Below are 20,220 nucleotides of genomic sequence, written 5' to 3' on the forward strand. Positions count from 1 at the left end.
ATCACAGGACACCATTCATTTCTATGTGAAGATTCAATAACGTATTGAAGCCATGAAGTCGGCTAAGATGGCGTCTCATGGAGACATAACATGCACAGTTTAAGCTACTCCAGGATGATGTTGCAGGCTAGCTCAGTGCTGCCCGCTCTCATTGAGTAAACCAAGTTGAAGGCCAAACGGGGTACCGCATGCTGCCATTAGCAAGTAATTATCCTCTTAACTCCTTCTGTGTATGATTTTATAATAATCGGTTCAAGGACATACATCTGGTGTATTAGAAGCAATTATTAGTACTATTGTCTTCAAATTTGTATTTATTTACACATAGATTGCCATTTTTCCATTCATTATCATGGGGATCCTGTTTTCTGCTAACAATGCCTGCAGTACCGTGGTCGGCCTTGAACTTCCATTGCTTCAATGAGAGTGGGCAGTTGTTCACAAGACAAAGCAGGAAGCCTCCACAAGCTGTTCTGTGATGCACAAAAGAACACCACATGTCCGATCCAATTACTTTTATTGCTGTGGAAGGGTACAGAGTTGGCAGGCCCCCTGAGCCTGTTGAGCAGTTATACCACAGAGGAACCAACTGCATCTGGCCTGCCCTACTACATCAATCAATCATACTGTACATCAGTCGTTAATTTGATTAATCAACCTGTGCTTTTTCAGATTCTCATGGTTTTGTGCTGTCAGAATAAATGGGCAAGTTCGTGACAGACACAACCACATCAGAAAGGTACAAAACAGGTACAGAACACTCATTATATTACCGTTGTATGTGTTTACAATTGTAAGCATAAGAGATGTTCACTTAATATAAGTTACAGTAGTTGTCTTCTGTCCCGACCCCAGCTTACAGTAAATCTATAGTGTTACTTTTGATTCTATCCAAGGACTTGTTATGAAGAAATAATGAAAAGTCGGCACCCAGTTCTTAGTTGGTGTGGGTGTGTTTCTGTGCGTGTGTATTGGCGGTGGGGGGGGGGGGGGGACATATGTATAGGCAAGGCAGTGAATCTAACTCTTGGCCCTTGCTGGCTCCATATAAGAACACAAACACATGGGTGCATGATGTCATTCCGCCTGCCATACCGCCGTAACCCACGTGACTAGCTAGCTCAGAGAGACAGCTGTGACTGTGTCTAACTCTAAAAATCTGCTCCTTCCTGGATCACATGCTGCTCAACCTCTCACCCACCCAATCAATGAAGCCACAAACAAGACCCATGTTTTATGTGAGCGCAATATTCAGTGATCAACATAAATGGACCTCTAAGCTATCTTGGAAGAGTCACAGTACCCTGTCCAGCGAATGACGAAGATGGTGTGTAGCTGGATTGGGGTCATAGAGTGTGTGCGTTTGTGGGTGTGTGCGTGTGTGTGTTGAAGGGAAACTGGTTGAAAAGGGACCGGGTCGTTCTGTGGTTTATTAAGACAGGGACAGATGTGGTCATTCCTTGAAATTCCTGCAGGGTTGTCGTGGCGATGTAAGTTAGGGTTATAGCAGGTATTCTGTTGCAACACCACGGCCCTACCCTTCTCCTCTCCAGTGCACCTCGTGCCTGTCCCTACTATTGCCTAACCAGTTTGCCAGAACGTGATGTCCTCATACTGCAGCATATCATGGGTTATACCGCCTGGTATGTGGTTAAAAAGTGAATAAACCGACCTTGGACTGAACATGCATAGTGAATGCATGATCATATAGTGTACTGTAGGGATCATGCAGGTATGGTACTGTAGCCACATACTATGGCTGTTTTATGACATGCAAGTATGACAGCAACCAGAAACCTGTGTTTGAAAATGTGCATTGAGGCATCCAAGCAAGCCTACATGTTGGGGCAGCAGGTAGCCTAGTGGTTAGAGCGTTGGTTACTGGATCCAATCCCCGAGCTGACAAGTTAAAAATCGGTCGTTCTGCCCATGAGCAAGGCAGTTCCCCGGTGACGGTAGGCTGTCACCCCCTCCCCCCCCAAGATAAACACACATTCCTGAGTCTCCTATTTGAGGGTTACAGTACTATGTTCATACCACCAACATATCTCCTTGTTCAGACTCACCTGGTGTTGACTAGAGAGAGACATAAACCGTGTCACTATAAAGGTCAGATAACTGTAGTAACATCTCTGCTTTGATCAGGAAACCAGCCCAACAGCCAACACTACCTCTAGTATTCCTAGAGAACATGCTCCCTGTCGCTTAGATGTATCAGAACAGAAGTTCTGAATTCTGTCTATACATCAATGAAGTGCATTCATCTTGGGGGGCACCTTGGACCCTAGCTTATCTCTCTAACACCCGTGGGCGCCACATCCTAGTGTGTGTGTGTGTGTGTTTACTCCCTTTCTCCTTCCCTCCTTCCTTCTCACACAAACTCTCCAGCTGATCAATCCATTGTGTGTAATGGATATGTACTCTTACAGCCCCTCAGAGCCACTGTAATCCCGCCACAAGCCTCTCCTTAGAGCAGCTGCTGTTGTTGGGATGAATGGAGAGACTCACCTCTACTAAGTTTCTAACATTCGAGTCAGGATTAACGTCATAGTGCAGCCGGAGGACCAACAGGACAGTGAGTGTTGATCCACCTGATCTGAGTAGCATTTAGCTTTAAAAGAAGCCAGTGCTAACGTCGTGGGATATAGAATGATGGATGATCAGTAGTATTCTAAAGGGGCTGGGTCAGATGAAAGCAACTGTCCCAGAGTAGAACTAATACTGTGCTTCATAATAATCATTACGCTTCACAGTAGAGGTGTTTTGTGTTATTGCTGTAGAATTGTTCTATAATTCAGTAGGTACTGTAAGGTTTTTGGTGCAGTCAGTGCATGAAGAGACAGGTGGGGTGGACGGAACTCTGCATCCTACTAAACACGGACAGCAGGAAGGCTGGAAATCAATTATCATGTCCTGTGTTTACCTGGCCCCACTGAGAGGCCGGCCAGAATAGCTCCAACAGCCAGCTGGGTAGAAGCCAAGTCCCTCAGCAGACAGGGCTCTACTTAGAGAGGATCTCTTGGCTAATAGTAGAGGGGAGTCAAACTCCCAATACACACACACACACACACACACACAGGCTACCAAAGTGAGCACACACACACAGGACCAGAGAATTGAATCCTATTATTATAGTATATTAAATGCCCAATGCAGCTGTTTTTATCTCAATATTAAATCATTTCTGGGTAACAGTTAAGTACCTTACTGTAATAGTATTCCATTAAAATGGTCAAAATACTATTTCTCAAGCAAGAATTTTGCCATAACTGTCTGGGAGTGGTCTGATTGAGGGGCCTAATTGGCGGAACCTAATGGGAGAGACATGTAACCTGAACTAGCTGCTATTGTCAGAGAGGTTTGGAAGTCACTTTGTTATTGGTCTATAACTTAACCACCTGGTGATGTCACCAAGCAAGCCAAAACTCCATCCATGCAAAACCTGCTGATTTTGAAGGTCCTGTTTAGATTGTATTTTCAACGATCAGTAAATAACACTGATCACATTTTGTCACACTTTTACAAAGTTAGGTTCATCAGCTGTTGTACAATATGATACAAAACTGTGCACTGGGACTTTAAGGAACTATAACCATTCAACTCTCAATCACCATGAAAATCAGGCACATTTCTGCATTGTCTCTCTTCTGTATTTTATTAATCCCAGTGTGCTCTGCTTTGTAGTTTCTTCTTAACCTCTGCCAATTTATGACATCAAAGGTTTTGTAGTTCTGTAGGTTCCGAGGCACAGTCGGTAGGGAGGCTGTGGGACAGGGTGGAGTCATACCACCATGTGACCAGTGTTTTTCAAATCCCCATTACCTCGTGGGTTGGCATGGTGACCACCTCCGCCCCCCGTGCCAGGTCCTGCGTCCTGCTCAATCTCGTCATCGGGGTCCATCTGCTCGCTCTTCTTCTTGACATAGCGTTCGTACAGTACCATGACCACGCCGATTGCCCACGCCGACACCGTTCCTGCCGCAAAGATAACAAAGCCGATGGCGAGGAAGAACAGGTAGTCCCAGGAACCCAGGCCCTGGTGGCACCGCGACCGCAGCTGCAGCCCCAGCTCACCCAGACGCTGCCCCTGCAGGTCAGGAGGACCACGGCACACCGTCTGACCCTCATCTGGAAGAGAACACAACACAAGTGGGGGTTAACTACAGTACTCCCATAAGTCCTGACCTTATTACCAATGAGTGTGTTTGTTTTTCTTTCTGCTTGCATTTTGTATTTATATTTCGATGTGTCTATTTTCTGTCGTTTCTGTAATTCAGGGCTCATCTGTAGAAGAGAACTTGGGCTCAGTATGACTACCTGATAAAATAAAGGTTAAATAAAAATAAATAAAATGTCACACTAGTATTTGTATTGGGGATACAGTAGGAGCCTATCACTAGTTGGTGATACAGTAGGTGCCTATCACTAGTTGGTGATACAGTAGGCGCCTATCACTAGTTGGTGATACAGTAGGAGCCTATCACTAGTTGGTGATACAGTAGGAGCCTATCACTAGTTGGTGATACAGTAGGAGCCTATCACTAGTTGGTGATACAGTAGGAGCCTATCACTAGTTGGTGATACAGTAGGTGCCTATCACTAGTTGGTGATACAGTAGGTGCCTATCACTAGTTGGTGATACAGTAGGAGCCTATCACTAGTTGGTGATACAGTAGGTGCCTATCACTCGTTGGTGATACAGTAGGTGCCTATCACTAGTTGGTGATACAGTAGGAGCCTATCACTAGTTGGTGATACAGTAGGAGCCTATCACTAGTTGGTGATACAGTAGGTGCCTATCACTCGTTGGTGATACAGTAGGTGCCTATCACTAGTTGGTGATACAGTAGGAGCCTATCACTAGTTGGTGATACAGTAGGAGCCTATCACTAGTTGGTGATACAGTAGGTGCCTATCACTCGTTGGTGATACAGTAGGTGCCTATCACTCGTTGGTGATACAGTAGGTGCCTATCACTAGTTGGTGATACAGTAGGAGCCTATCACTCGTTGGTGATACAGTAGGTGCCTATCACTAGTTGGTGATACAGTAGGTGCCTATCACTAGTTGGTGATACAGTAGGTGCCTATCACTCGTTGGTGATACAGTAGGTGCCTATCACTAGTTGGTGATACAGTAGGTGCCTATCACTAGTTGGTGATACAGTAGGTGCCTATCACTAGTTGGTGATACAGTAGGTGCCTATCACTCGTTGGTGATACAGTAGGTGCCTATCACTAGTTGGTGATACAGTAGGCGCCTATCACTAGTTGGTGATACAGTAGGTGCCTATCACTCGTTGGTGATACAGTAGGTGCCTATCACTCGTTGGTGATACAGTAGGTGCCTATCACTAGTTGGTGATACAGTAGGTGCCTATCACTCGTTGGTGATACAGTAGGTGCCTATCACTCGTTGGTGATACAGTAGGTGCCTATCACTAGTCGGTGATACAGTAGGTGCCTATCACTCGTTGGTGATACAGTAGGAGCCTATCACTAGTTGGTGATACAGTAGGAGCCTATCACTCGTTGGTGATACAGTAGGTGCCTATCACTAGTTGGTGATACAGTAGGCGCCTATCACTAGTTGGTGATACAGTAGGAGCCTATCACTCGTTGGTGATACAGTAGGTGCCTATCACTAGTCGGTGATACAGTAGGAGCCTATCACTAGTTGGTGATACAGTAGGAGCCTATCACTAGTTGGTGATACAGTAGGTGCCTATCACTAGTTGGTGATACAGTAGGAGCCTATCACTAGTTGGTGATACAGTAGGAGCCTATCACTAGTTGGTGATACAATAGGAGCCTATCACTAGTTGGTGATACAGTAGGAGCCTATCACTAGTTGGTGATACAGTAGGAGCCTATCACTAGTTGGTGATACAGTAGGAGCCTATCACTAGTTGGTGATACAGGTGGAGCCTATCACTAGTTGGTGATACAGTAGGCGCCTAATCACTAGTTGGTGATACAGTAGGAGCCTATCACTAGTTGTAATGATTAGAGCTCCAGAGTTTTTCTTGACCATGTCACCTGACAAGTAAAGACTCTATGCCTTAGTTATATTATTGAAGACCGTTTTGGTCACACTTTATTTGGATTGTCCAATATTGATGATATATAGATAGTTTGTTGATAGTATGACCATCTGTTGATAAGCAACTGCTTGCTACGGTTAGGGTAAAGTTTAGGGTTGGGATAAGGGTTAAGGTTAGGGCACAGGAGCACGGGCTCGTGGTAATGGCTGGAGCGGAATTAGTTCAATAGTATCGAATACATCAAACACATGGTTTTCATATGTTTGATGCCATTCCATTTGCTCCGTTCCAGCCATTATTATGAGCCGTCCTCCCCTCAGCAGCCTCCTGTGGTTAGTAGATAGTTTAAATGTTGCTCACAGTTATTGAACATCTACTTGGGACAATTCAAAAAGTGTTACCATCCTAGTAGACATTACAATTAGTACTGAGCCCATACTGTATTACCAACATAAGAACAACTTACTGCTACTATTATTATTAATTCCCCAATCAACAACTTCAAAATTACTATTGAGCATTACTTTGTTTTTTGTTTTTCTATATAAAGCTGATATGGCAAATATTCTTAATCGGATGCATTTGTGTTAGTCGGTAATCTACATACACATAATAATGATGTTATTTGAAGTGTTGAAGTGCGTAGGTAAGCAACCCAAGAAAGGTGATATCAATATTATATTTCATCAAATAGGGAGTTGTGGCCTGTTGAATAATTCAAACACATTACATGATATCGTTTTACATAACATTCATGAGAGCTAGATAACACACTACCTCCTGAAATATCTTTCAATTTCGAGCAAAAAATCAAAATAAAATACCATGTAAGAAAACAGCACATACTAAATACTTCTGTTTCCCTTTTCAGAAAGTAACAGAATAGGAGCTGCTGTCTGTTATTGGTGTGTTGTTGATATTACATTACACCAAATCCCAAGCTTTTGAATAATTCAAGCACATTTCAAACCCTACTGGATTTCACTGGGTAATTCTGTCTTTTGTGCCTGACTCGTACAGTAATCAGATAGAAGGGATTTTCTTCTGCTAGGCTGCATGCCTCCAGCAGGCTCCTGCATCATGACTAAGACCCTCACTCACTCAGAAATCATGAATGTCAATAGACAAGGGGATTTTTGTTTTGGTTGTCAGAACCAGGAACTCCTGTGCTTTAGCATCAAAGACCAGACAGCTTACTCCTACTCTGCTGCAGAAGAGGAATAGACTACTATAAATGGGTTTTGGGGAGACAGTATTATACAGTATTATGGTCTACTCAAAGATGATCATACTGTGTGTATGGCTGCCTGGATATCATCCAGAAGCCTTGGTTTGTTAGGGGTCATATTCTGAAGAAGAAAAATGCCTGAAATGTGATTGCAATAACCAGAGTGTTGGAGAATTTCAACGGATATTAATTTGTTTTTGCAGCTTTTTGTGTTTGGGGATCAGCTCAAAAGGCTTTTACTGTTTCTGCCTGGCTGAATGGCTGAATGGCTGACTGGCTGACTGGCTGTGCTCTGCTTTGTATTCTGTGTTTCATGCCAGCAGACTTTGTTCACGCACTATTTACACTGGCATATTTTTCACCACAGAATTGGCAGGTTTTGTTCATATATTGTGCATGGATGGACTTATTGAGGAAATTGAGACATACTTTAGTATACATTTGAAGTCGGAAGTTTACATACACCTTAGCCAAATACATTTAAACTCAGTTTTAATCCTAGTAAAAATTAGGTCAGTTAGGATCACCACTTTATTTTAAGAATGTGAAATGTCAGAATAATACTAGAGAGAATGATTTATTTCAGCTTTTATTTCTTTCATCACATTCCCAGTGGGTCAGAAGTTCACATACACTCAATTACTATTTGGTAGCATTGCCTTTAAATTGCATAACTATTGTTTAACTTGGGTCAAACGTTCCGGGTAGCCTTCCACAAGATTCCCACAATAGGTTGGGTGAATTTTGGCCCATTCCTCCTGACAGAGCTGGTGTAAACTGAGTCAGGTTTGTAGGCACCCTTGCTCGCACACACCTTTTCAGTTCTGCCCACTAATTTCCTACAGGATTGAGGTCAGGGCTTTGTGATGGCCACTCCAATACCTTGATTTTGTTGTCCTTAAGCCATTTGCCACAATGTTGGAAGTATGCTTGGGGTCATTGTCCTTTTGGAAGAACCATTTGCGACCAAGCTTTAACTTCCTGACTAATTTCTTGAAATGTTGTTTCAATAAATCCACATAATTTTCCACCTCATGATGCCAACTATTTTGTGAAGTGCACCAGTCCATCCTACAGCAAAGCACCCCCACAACATGTTTCTGCCACCCCCGTGCTCCATGGTTGGGATGGTGTTCTTCCGCTCCCCCTTTTTCCTCCAACATAATGATGGTCATTATGGCCAAAAAGTAGAATCTTTGTCACCATGTGCAGTTGCAAACCATAGTCTGGCTTTTTTATGGCGGTTTTGGAGCAGTGGCTTCTTCCTTGCTGAGCGGCCTTTCAGGTAATGTCGATATAGGACTTGTTTTACTGTGGATATAGATACTTTTGTACCTGTTTCCTCCAGCATCTTCACAAGGTCCTTTGCTGTTGTTCTGAGATTTATTTGCGCTTTTCGCACCAAAGTACGTTCATCTCTAGGAAACAGAACGCGTCTCCTTCCTGAGCGGTATGGCGGCTTCGTGGTCCCATGGTGTTTATACTTGCGTACTATTGTTTGAACAGATGAACGTGGTACCTTCAGGCATTTGGCAATTGCTCCCAAGGATGAACCAGACTTGTGGAGGTCAAACTTTTTTTTTCTAGGTCTTGGCTGATTTCTTTTGATTTTCCCATGATGTCAAGCAAAAAGGCCCTGAGTTTGAAGGTCGGCCTTGAAATACATCCACAGCTACTCATCAAATTGACTCAAATTATGCCAATTAGCCTATCAAAAGCTTCTAAAGCCATGACATACTTTTCTGGAATTTTCCAAGCTGCTTAAAGTTACAGTCAACTTAGTGTAAACTTCTGACCCACTGGAATTGTGATAAGGTGAATTATAAGTGAAATAATCTGTCTGTAAACAATTGTTGGAAAAATGACTTGTGTCATGCACAAAGTAGATGTCCTAACCGACTTGACAAAACTATAGTTTGTTAACAAGAAATTTGTGGAGTGGTTGAAAAACGAGTTTCAATGACTCCAACCTGTCACGATCTGACCATAGTTCTTGTGTGTTTTCCTTGTTTTAGTGTTGGTCAGGGCGTGAGCTGGGTGGGCATTCTATGTTGTGTGTCTAGTTTGTCTATTTCTATGTTTGGCATGATATGGTTCTCAATCAGAGGCAGGTGTTGGTCATTGTCTCTGATTGGGAACCATATTTAGGTAGCCTGTTTTGTGTTGGGATTTGTGGGTGATTGTTTCCTGTCTTTGTGTTCTCTGCACAAAATAGGACTGTTTTGGGTTTTTGCCACGTTTATTGTTTTGTAGTGTGTTCATGTTGAGTTTCTGTCATTAAATAACCATGGACACTTGCTGCGCTTTGGTCCTCTCCTTCCCTGGAAGAAAGCCGTTACACAACCTAAGTGTATGTAAACTTCCGACTTCAACTGTATATCGTGTATGTGAACACCCCTTGATATGAGTGGATTTGGCTATTTCTGCCACACCTGTTGCTGAAATGTGTATAAAATTGAGCACACAGCCACACAATCACCATAGACGAACATTGGCAATAGTATGGCCTTACTGAAGAGCTCAGTGACTTTCAACGTGGCATCATTATAGGATGCCACCTTTCCAACAAGTCAGTTTGTTAAATTTCGGCCCTGTTAGAGCTGCCCCGGTCAACTGTAAGCTCTGGTATTGTGAAGTGGAAACATCTAGGATCAACAACGTCTCAGCTGCGAAGTGGTAGGCCACACAAGCTCACAGAACGGGTCCGCTGAGTACTGAAGTGTGCAGCGCGTAAAAATCGTCTGTCCTTGGATGCATCACTCCCTACTGAGTTCCAAACTGCCTCTGGAAGCAACATCCGCACAAAAACGGTTCGGCAGAAGCTTATTGAAATGGTTTACCATGGCCGAGCAGCCGCACACAAGCCTAAGATCACCATGCGCAATGCCAAGCATTAGCTGGAGTTGTGTAAAGCTCACCGCCATTGGACTCTAGAGTAGTGGAATCGTGGTCTCTGGAGTGATGAATCACGCTTCACCATCTGGCAGTCTGACGGATGAATCTGGGTCTGGCGGATGCCAGGAGAATGCTACCTGCCCCAATGCAGAGTGCCAACTGTAAAGTTTGGTGAAGGAGGAATAGTGGTCTGGGGCTGTTTTTCATGGTTCGGGCTATGCCCCTTAGTTCCAATGAAGGGAAATCTTAACATTAAGGTATTGTTAGTATAATTAAATTATGCCAATGTGCTTTCATCAATTGAAAGCCCTTAATCTATTTTATGAGATTTCTTGTTTGCATAAAATAGACGCAGACCAGTCTTTAAATAATAGGTAATAGAATTTATTCTCGGAGCGCGCTCCCACTCGAACACATGCATCAGTTTAAATACAGATCATGACGTCATTTCACTGCCTTAACCGAACCCCCTCTCGACAGGACAAAGTAAGGTGAAAAGTTCATTCTAACTTACTAACACACTCCCAGATAACTTTTGACCCCTCAACATTATCGATCACCACTGAACTGACAGTTTTATTTAACAGAAACCCTAGGAATGCACTCACTGCCTAACCTAAAAACCCCAGAGCTAAGTTTCAGGTTGGGTCAACCATAGGCTAACGACCTTATGTGTTTACACAGTCCACAACCCATTTGTTACTGCCCAGTTAGAATGGTGTTCTTTAGATACAATTCTATTTAAAATGGGGATATTGTTTATTCATTTATCCATAATAAATTCAACAGATATACAATGATATATTCTAGATGATTCTATGCTTCCAACTTTGTGGCAACAGTTTGGGGAAGTCCCTTTCCTGTTTCAGCATGACAATGCCCCCCGTGCACAAAGTGAGGTCCATACAGAAATGTTTGTTCTTGAGATCGGTGTGGAAGAGCTTGACTGGCCTGCACAGAGCCCTGACCTTTGGGATTAATTGGAATGCCGACTGCGAGCCAGGCCTAATCGCCCAACATCAGTGGCCGACCTCACTAATGCTCTTGTTGCTGAATGGAAGTAAGTCCCCGCAGCAATTTTCCAACATCTAGTGGAAAGACTTCCCAGAAGAGTGGAGGCTTTTATAGCAGCAAACGGGGGGACCAACTCCATATTAAGGCCCATGATTTTGGAATGAGGTGTTCGACGAACAGGTGTCCACATACACTAAAAGTATGTTGTACTAGTCTAATCTATTGAGATTTGAGTTCAAATCTGATTGGAGCTGCAGAGGATTATATGGTGTACTGGAAGATACAGATCAAATAACAGTAAGGCAATGTTTAATAGTAGGAAGAGATATTTTTGATTAACATCAAATGAATTCTTAATTAGTGTTCCATTGTAGAAAATCACACACAGTATTCTCTTGATTTGTCTTAGTCTACATCACAGTCACAACTGACCCTGTGATCTCTGTCTTGGTGATGTGAATAAAAGTCCATTTGTGCTTGATCTGAAAATGTGGTCGGAGGGTGTGGCGCAATTTCGGAACCTCCGGAGGCATGCAGAGGCCAAATTGAGCTCCGTACTGCATTGCTCTGCGTCTCCCAAATGTTGTAACAATGCGGAGGGCTCCGTAAATCAGGGGAGCAGGGGAGAGGCAGAACTGAACCCAGTAAATAAGCATCACTAACGATAGAGTAAAGGTGCTGCATGGTCAATCCTACGTCTGCATCGGCAGCATTTACGGTGATACAGCCTCTGCAGAAGTCAGGGCATTCATACTCTTGCTCTCCACGGAGCAGCGCAGAGCTATTATGAAGGAAGTTGTCAAGGAAGTGAGTTTGGGTTTATATAGGACCTCTCGCCCCCACCTACCGTCAACCAATTATGTCAATGCGGAGATTTACGGAGCCCCCCTCATTGTTACAAAATTTGGGAGGCGCACAGCAATGCAGTACTGAGCTCAATTTGTCCTCTGCATGCCTCTGGAGGATCCGCCATTGCGTCACACCCTCCATAAGGTGCCTCCGACCACATTTTCAGATCAAGCACAAATGGACTTTTAGGGATGATGGATATAGGATAATGACAGAGATGGGCCTAGATCTTCTGTTGTCTCCAAAGACATCTGTCTTCAGATGCCCTGAGAGTTTGGAAACGAATTTAGCAGCACAGATGTGGGGAGTTTTCACGAAGGAGATAGACACCACAATACACTTCAATAGTTCTTTGATCTCGCCTCAGGCCTCCTGACACCACTATAGTAGTACTCCTTTTAATAATACAACACACCACCCTCCTCTTCTCAGTGAACACTGTACTACTTCTACCTCTCTCCCTCTACTTGGCTAGAGCCCTCTCTCTCCCCAAGGCATGGAAGCCGCCGGCGCCTCCCCCTCAGGGTCCGACATCAAAGGAGAGGGCACTTCTCCCTGTCCCATCCCCACACCACACTGTTTCTAGGATTTTTTTTTGCAGACACTCTTATCCAGAGTGAATTTCAGGAGAAATTAGGGTTAAGTGCATTGCTCAAGGGCACATTGGCAGATGTATTTCACCTAATCAGCTCGGGGATTTGAACCAGCAACCTTTTGGTTACTGGCCCAACGCTCTAGGCTACCGGCCACCCTAAAATACCCTTTCCTTATGTAACTGCTAACTACAGGCAGTATGCTAATCTTTAGGAGGTGAGACAGCAGTGGAGAATCTGTTAGTTCTTTCTGTGGGTTTTTCTTCCTTCTATCAATGCATTATTTCTAAACTGCTGAGACGACAGACAGACAGTGCCTCTCAGAACAGGTAAGCGCCAGAGGAGCTCTTTGCGTAAAACACTGCGGTCTGGAATGTGTGTGTGTGTTCTCCCTTGCTGCAAGCTTTCGCTTGAAGGGACACTCCAAATTAAAGCAGACAAAGGCAATGAGCAGCATGGAAATAGGACAGCTCTTACAGGACTAGTTTAGGATTCTGCCTGAGCTGCAGGGGAGAGGATGATGAGCTGGTGTGCGTGTGTGTGTGCATGTGTGTGCAGGGGATGCCCATTAGTAGGTGTATCATGGTTTTAGTAAGACTGGCTCTTGCTCAGTGAGGTGCACTATAAATAGCTGCTCTTTTGTCTATAGATACATCCCAAAAATGCAGCAGAAGACTCCAAACTGAACAGATCCAAAATCAAATATTTGTTGTCTTCAAACCCCTTGACTTTTTCCAACATTTTCCTCATCAATCTACACACAATACCCCATAATGACTAAGCGAAAACATATATATATTTTTTTACATTTCTGCACTTTTATAAAAAAAAAATATAGAAAAAATACGTTATTTAGGTAAGTATTCAGACCCTTTGCTATGAGACTTGAAATTGAGCTCAGGTGCATCCTCTTTCCATCCTGTTTCCATTTTTCTACAATTTTATTGGAGTCCACCTGTGGTAAATTCAATTGATTGGACATGATTTGGAAAGGCACACACCTGTCTATACAAGGTCCCACAGTTGACAGTGCATGTCAGAGCAAAACCTAAGCCATATGGTCGAAGGAATTGTCTGTAGAGCTCCGAGACAGTGTCGAGGCACAGCTCTGGGGAAGGCTACCAAAACATTTCTGCAGCATTGAAGGTCCCCAAGAACACAGTGGCCTCCATCATTCTTAAATGGAAGAAGTTTGTAACCACCAAGACTCTTCCTAGAGCTAGCTCCTTGGCCAAACTGAGCAGTAAGGGGAGAAGGGCCCTGGTCAGGGAGGTGACCAAGAACGCGATGGTCACTCTGACAGAGCTCCAGAGTTCCTCTGTGGAGATGGGAGAAGCTTCCAGAAGGACAACCATCTCTGCAGCACTCCACCCATCAGGATTTATGGTAGTGGCCAGACTGAAACTACTCCTCAGTAAAAGGCATGACATCCCGCTTGGCATTTGCCAAAAGGCACTTAAAGGACTCAGACGATGAGAAATAAGATTCTCTGGTCTGATGAAACCAAGATTGAAATCTTTAGCCATAATGCCAAGCGTCATGTCTGGAGGAAACCTGGCACCATCCCTACGGTGAAGCATGGTGGTGGCAGCATCATGCTGTGGGGATGTTTTTCAGTGGCAGGGACTGGGAGACTAGTCAGGATCAATGGAAAGATGAACGGAGAAACGTACAGAGGGATCCTTGATGAAAACCTGCTCCAGAGCCCCCAAGACAGACTGGGGTGAAGGTTCACCTTCCAACAGGACAATGACCCTAAGCACACAGCCAAGACAACGCAGGAGTGGAATCGGGACAAGTCTCTGAATGTCCTTGCGTGGCCCAGCCAGAGCCTGGACTTGAACCAGATCAAACATCTCTGGAGAGACCTGAAAGTAGCTGTGCAGCGATGCTCCCCATCCAACCTAACAGAGCTTGAGAGAAGAATTGGAGAAACTCCCCAAATACAGGTTTGTCATACCCAAGAAGACTCAAGGCTGTAACCGCTGCCACAGGTGCTTCAACGAAGTCCTGAGTAAAGGGTTTGAATACTTATGTAAATGTGATATTTCGTTTTTTTACATTTTTTTGGGCAAAAATGTCTACAAACCTGTTTTTGCTTTGTCATTATGGGTATTGTGTGTAGAGTGATGAGGATTTAAAAAATGCTATCTATTTTAGAATAAGGCTGTAATGTAACAAAATGTGGAAAATGTCGAGGGGTCTGTCAAGATATGAGAATGTAACAAAAAAAATAATCAACCCTTATTCCAAACAGAATTTTGTTGCATTATGTAACCGGCTGGATTTGAACCAAGGTTTATTGCACACCACAAGACTGTTAGTCCACTGAGATAAAGCCTATCTAAAGGCCTAGGAAGCTAACCAAAATGTTTAGGTCTCAGGCAAGGTTACTGATCACATGAGTGTGGTTCCCCGAGCCACTTTCATTACATAGGCATATAGTTTGTTGATTAAAGTGGAAGCGGTTGGTGGAGCATGTGCAGGTGAACACGAGGAGATGCGATTCACTGGCGATTTGACATCTAGACACTGTTTTTTTTTGGATTAAGCCTTAATTGCATGAGTGAGTAAAGGAATAAGAGAAAGGCTCCTCAGTATGTGTCTCATTTCAGTCCTGAGTTAACAGATCATATTCAATTGCTGTTATGGTTATTAGCCTTCACTGTCACCTGTTAACTCAATTAGCTCGACGAACCGGTGCCCCCGCACATTGCCTCTGTACCGGTACCCCTGCATATAGCCTTGCTATTGTTATTTTACTGCTGCTCTTTAATTATTTGTTACTTGTATATTTTATTCTTATTTTTTTGTAGGTTTTTTCTTTCTTTTTTTAACTGCATTGTTGGTTAAGGGCTTGTAAATAAGCATTTCACTGTGAGGTGTATTCGGCGCATGTGACAAATAAACTGGATTTGATTTTGATTTTAAGACACCCTAGGCCCTGTGATGCAGGCAACTGCACATGACATTTAGGAATATATACATTAACATGTTTACGTTTTTTCATTAAGTTTATTCTACTGCTGCTGTCATAAACACAGTGGCGTGTATTCCTGGATGCCAAGAAAAAAAATACAAAACTACCAAATAATTTATCATTCCTCTCTCTGTGTGTCACAAATTTCCTTCATTTCGCAAGAGGCTGGATGTATCACACTGGAAAAAGCATCAGAGCGAAGGAGACAGCGCCACTCTGTCTCAGTATGTGTAGCGTATCTATCTGATGCTGTCTGGTCAGAAAGAGTATGTTTCCACACGTAGCATTGAATGCAATGGAAGCCAGCGAGGATTTGGCTTCCCTTGATAAAAAATGAATAAAATAAAAGCCAATCAGTGTTGAGCTAAACTGAGTGAGCTCTGCTATGAATGGTCCTGGCGCACCAAAAAAAGTGTCAAGGGAAGCCCGTTTGGATTTGACTTCAGACCAATCACATCACAGGCCAAATGTCATTATTGAAAAACTTTCATTGTTGCATCTAGTTCGGTTGTCCTCAGGTGGCTAGCTAGCTAGCTAGCTAGATAGATAGAAAGATAGATAAAATAGTCCCTTTCCTAAATTAATCATGGATGTAGATGGGGATTTGGAATTGTGGTTTTACTTAATTCTCCGTACTGGCCAATGATTATAAAGACGATTCTGATCCAACCATAAAATAATACATTGTGCCCCTGGCCTGAGAGCATGGAAGATCAACATTTTGCTAGATGTAGTATGCTAATGTTAACTATCTGGCCTGGCTTATCGTTGCCCATGAAAGGAAGTTAGGCTAGCGAGTAAGTATTTCAGCCAGGTAGCCTAGGAATATGACAACAAAAACTAAAAGCATGTAATGTATCAAATCAAATCAAAATGTATTTGTCACATGCACATGGTTAGCAGATGTTAATGCGAGTGTAGCGAAATGCTTGTGCTTCTAGTTCCGACAATGCAGTAATAACCAACAAGTAATCTAGCTAACAATTCCAAAACTACTACCTTATAGACACAAGTGTAAGGGGATAAAGAATATGTACATAAAGATATATGAGTGAGTGATGGTACAGAGCGGCATAGGCAAGATACAGTAGATGGTATTGAGTGCAGTATATACATATGAGATGAGTATGTAAACAAAGTGGCATTGTTAAAGTGGCTAGTGATACATGTATTACATAAAGATGCAGTAGATGATATAGAGTACAGTATATACATATACATATGAGATGAATAATGTAGGGTATGTAAACATTATATTAGGTAGCATTGTTTAAAGTGGCTAGTGATATATTTTACATCATTTCCCATCAATTCCCATTATTAAAGTGGCTGGAGTTGAGTCAGTGTGTTGGCAGCAGCCACTCAATGTTAGTGGTGGCTGTTTAACAGTCTGATGGCCTTGAGATAGAAGCTATTTTTCAGTCTCTTGGTCCCAGCTTTGATGCACCTGTACTGACCTCGCCTTCTGGATGATAGCGGGGTGAACAGGCAGTGGCTCGGGTGGTTGTTGTCCTTGATGTATGACAGTCATAGACCATTTAGGCAACATGAAAGAGGAATGGCATTGGCGTTTCTTTACAAGTAGGGTGAGTCAACATGTGTGTTCTACTTGCACGCACACACACACAAATCAGTACCATGGACAGCCACATCATATTTAGCTAACGTTGATTGAACTAAATCGTTTTTAGTATCTTTTAGTTGTCACTGTATTAGACTAAGCAGAGATGATTAGATAATGTTGAAGTTGGGATGGTGCTTGAATAGTGGAAGCAGCCCCTGTTTTCTTTGCGACTTGCGGTAACTCTGTGGTTCTAAATCAATAGTTGTTTAATAGTCAGAAACATTACTTTGCTTGACCATGCTGTAGATCATATACTGTTTGTTGCATGCAATATGTTTTGTGGACATGTTCTCCGGTTTTGTAATGAAACAAATGTAAAGGTGTGGTTGAATTTATTCTGCCACTGTGTCTTCTTATCGTCTCAGCTTTAAGCATATATATCACGGTGTCAAGGCATATGAACTAATAGTTTATAGAGCAAACAACGCAATTATCACAACACAGGTTGTAATATGGCTTTTTTTCCTGGATTGACTTCCCCTGTGATTTTACCCACGCACCACTACTGCATAAACAATATTCATATCAGTCTTTCCACATATTCTATTTGAAATGACATTCATAAACGTCTTAATTGTTTTAGTGTAGTAGATCTCATTCATGAACTCATAAATGAAACATGTAGTTGACCTATGTTATATGTCCTCTACTGCTATTGGTCCTCTACTGCTATTGGTCCAGCCCCCCCATACTGACTTTGTAAATCCATATTGTATATCAATGTGTATGATGTTGGTATGATTAGTACAGCATATCACAGAATATAATCACAGTACAGTAGTAGCTGTGTCTTATGGGCCAGCACATCTAACACAAATGAGATAGGTAAGACAAAACCACCAAACTTACACAAACCATATAGGAAGAGGGAATTATCTGGATTTATATTTATATCTGAAGGTGCAGCTAGTTTTACCTTGAAACTTGAATGCCTCGATGTGAACCCAGAGACAGAGGTCCTCGTTATCGCAGTCGCAGCTCCAGGAATTCCCGCTGAGGCCGACCGAGCGCAGGGTGGGCAGCGCGATGAGAGAACTGATGTTGAGCACCGTCAGGTTGTTCCGGCTCACGTCCAGCACCTGCAGCGCCGAGTTCTTTGCGAAAGCGTCCGGGTGAATATCCGACAGGCCGGGGTTGTCCGTCATTCTCAGCATCACGAGGCTGGAGAGCGGCCCGAACGTCCTGTCCTCTATCCGCGTTAAGGTGTTGAAGGACAAGTCCAGGTAAGCAAGCTTCCCCAGGTTCCCGAATGTGGACATAGAAATCTCCGTCAGGGAATTGTTGCTACAGTCCAAGTACACCAAGTCCGACAGGTAGTTGAGCTGCAACGGCGGCAGCTCCACGATGCGATTGTTGGAGATGATGAGCTGCCGAGTGGCCAGCGGCAGGTCAGTGGGGAAGGCGGTGAGGTGCTGCCCGGCGCACTGGACCACCAGCTGGTCATCGCATATGCATCGTGCCGGGCATCCCGCTGTTAGAGCTGGGGATGGGGCCACCCCCATGACTAGGATCAGCAGAATGATGAGCCGCAAGGATTGCGCGCTGGGCTGCGGAGCAAGACGCATGACACTTGGTGAGGACTTCATGAATTACGTTTGGACAAACCACGCCACATTAATAGACTATGTCCTCTGCCAGTTAGAGCCTATCAGTTAGCCTAACGTAAATGCTATTAACTATTTCAAATTATTAAATTATAGTTACCTGATAATGATGTTTGACGTTGGCCACTTGTCCTTGCAAGTTTGTGTAGTTCATTCCGAGAGTCACCTCACGTTTTGGTTCCCGTGCGTATCCATTATAGTGGAACTGATGGACTCCAGACGCCCAAGCGCCCTCTCAGTTCCAATTCTCTGTAATTGGATTTGGTCGATTAGAGTGTTTCTTCTAGTATCAATCATTTTTGTGTAACTGCCGCCATTTGAACTTAATATGCAGGAGAGTTCGTTCGCGCGTCGTAGCCTAGTGTTATAATATAGTATTTGGTCTCCTGCAAGTGTGGTGGTCTGACTGCCCTCTCTGAAACTGAGCCGCGAATGAGAATGTGGGCGGTATGGTGATCTCTCACTGCTCACGCGTTGGATCGAGTGTGTGAGGAGAGAGAGGACGGAGCTAAAGAAAGCCTAAACAACTGGAGTCAAGCAGTCACACAAGATAGGAGAGGTTACCTAATTCTACAAATGCACCCAAATCGTTCTGAAAATAGAATGCCCAGGGTATAGCCAATTGTTACACTATAATGGCCCAACAGAACACTCTATCTCAATGTATTTATTTATCAATTAAATGAAATTACATAGTGCCTATTTAAAAATGGTATGATGGTTATTACACTGTCATGAACTGTCATATGTGTGTGATTATTTTATTTTAGTGTGTGTGTGTGTGTGTGTGTGTGTGTATGTGTGTGTGTGTGTGTGTGTGTGTGTGTGTGTGTGTGTGTGTGTGTGTGTGTGTGTGTGTGTGTGTGTGTGTGTGTGTGTGTGTGTGTGTCTAGTGTCATATTTCAGCCAGATGCAGGGTCATAAACTTAGAGTGCCAGGCTGCTTGGGCATGGAGCCACATACCACTATTTCAATATTATTGTTATATAACCTACAACATTGACATGGCAAGAGCCAGTTCACACAACTTTTCTCCCACAAGCCACATACACATGGATTTCCCATTGCATCTCTCAGAGAGATGTGTAGGTGTTGAAGTGCTGGTTCAGATTCAGCAGCATGGTGGGAGGACAGATGTGATGCTGGAGAGGGATTATAATAATAATTAATCATTCATTCAACATCTATAGCGCTTTTCATTACAAAAATTATCTCAAAGCATTTGACAGAGAAATGCCTGTCAACAACCGAAAGAGAGAGTGCCAGTCAGCAAGAGATAATAACGTCAGGGACAGTGCATGAAATCAAGCCTTCATCCACAATTATGTCCCTGCTTCAAAAAAGAACAAAGAAGCATAACCAATCTGAGAGCATTTATTCACACTTTTCA

At 43.3% G+C, this 20,220-nt stretch overlaps 1 protein-coding gene across 1 annotated transcript; it reads right to left on the reverse strand.

The window, feature by feature from the left end:
* Nucleotides 1-357: 357 nt before the first annotated feature.
* Nucleotides 358-19,344, reverse strand: LOC109874733 (leucine-rich repeat-containing protein 52-like). Its single transcript, XM_020466749.2, has 3 exons — nt 18,931-19,344; nt 18,143-18,773; nt 358-4,128 (listed from the first exon to the last, which is right to left on the reverse strand). Exons 1-3 carry the CDS (start codon nt 18,982-18,984, stop codon nt 3,782-3,784), a joined length of 1,032 nt encoding a protein of 343 aa, XP_020322338.1. The 5' UTR covers nt 18,985-19,344; the 3' UTR covers nt 358-3,781.
* Between the last annotated feature and the right edge of the window lie 876 nt (nt 19,345-20,220).

Source organism: Oncorhynchus kisutch, linkage group LG30 (genome assembly GCF_002021735.2).
Source record: "Oncorhynchus kisutch isolate 150728-3 linkage group LG30, Okis_V2, whole genome shotgun sequence".
NCBI classification, from domain to species: Eukaryota; Metazoa; Chordata; class Actinopteri; order Salmoniformes; family Salmonidae; genus Oncorhynchus; species Oncorhynchus kisutch.

Excerpts from the sequence above, each read along its gene's own strand:
- LOC109874733 (XM_020466749.2), bottom strand. The coding sequence starts at position 18,984 with ATGAACTACACAAACTTGCAAGGACAAGTGGCCAACGTCAAACATCAT. Across the intron at positions 18,774-18,930 it reads ACGTCAAACATCATTATCAG|CCCAGCGCGCAATCCTTGCG; the intron begins GTAACTATAATT and ends CTTGCTCCGCAG. Across the intron at positions 4,129-18,142 it reads CGAGGCATTCAAGTTTCAAG|ATGAGGGTCAGACGGTGTGC; the intron begins GTAAAACTAGCT and ends GTTCTCTTCCAG.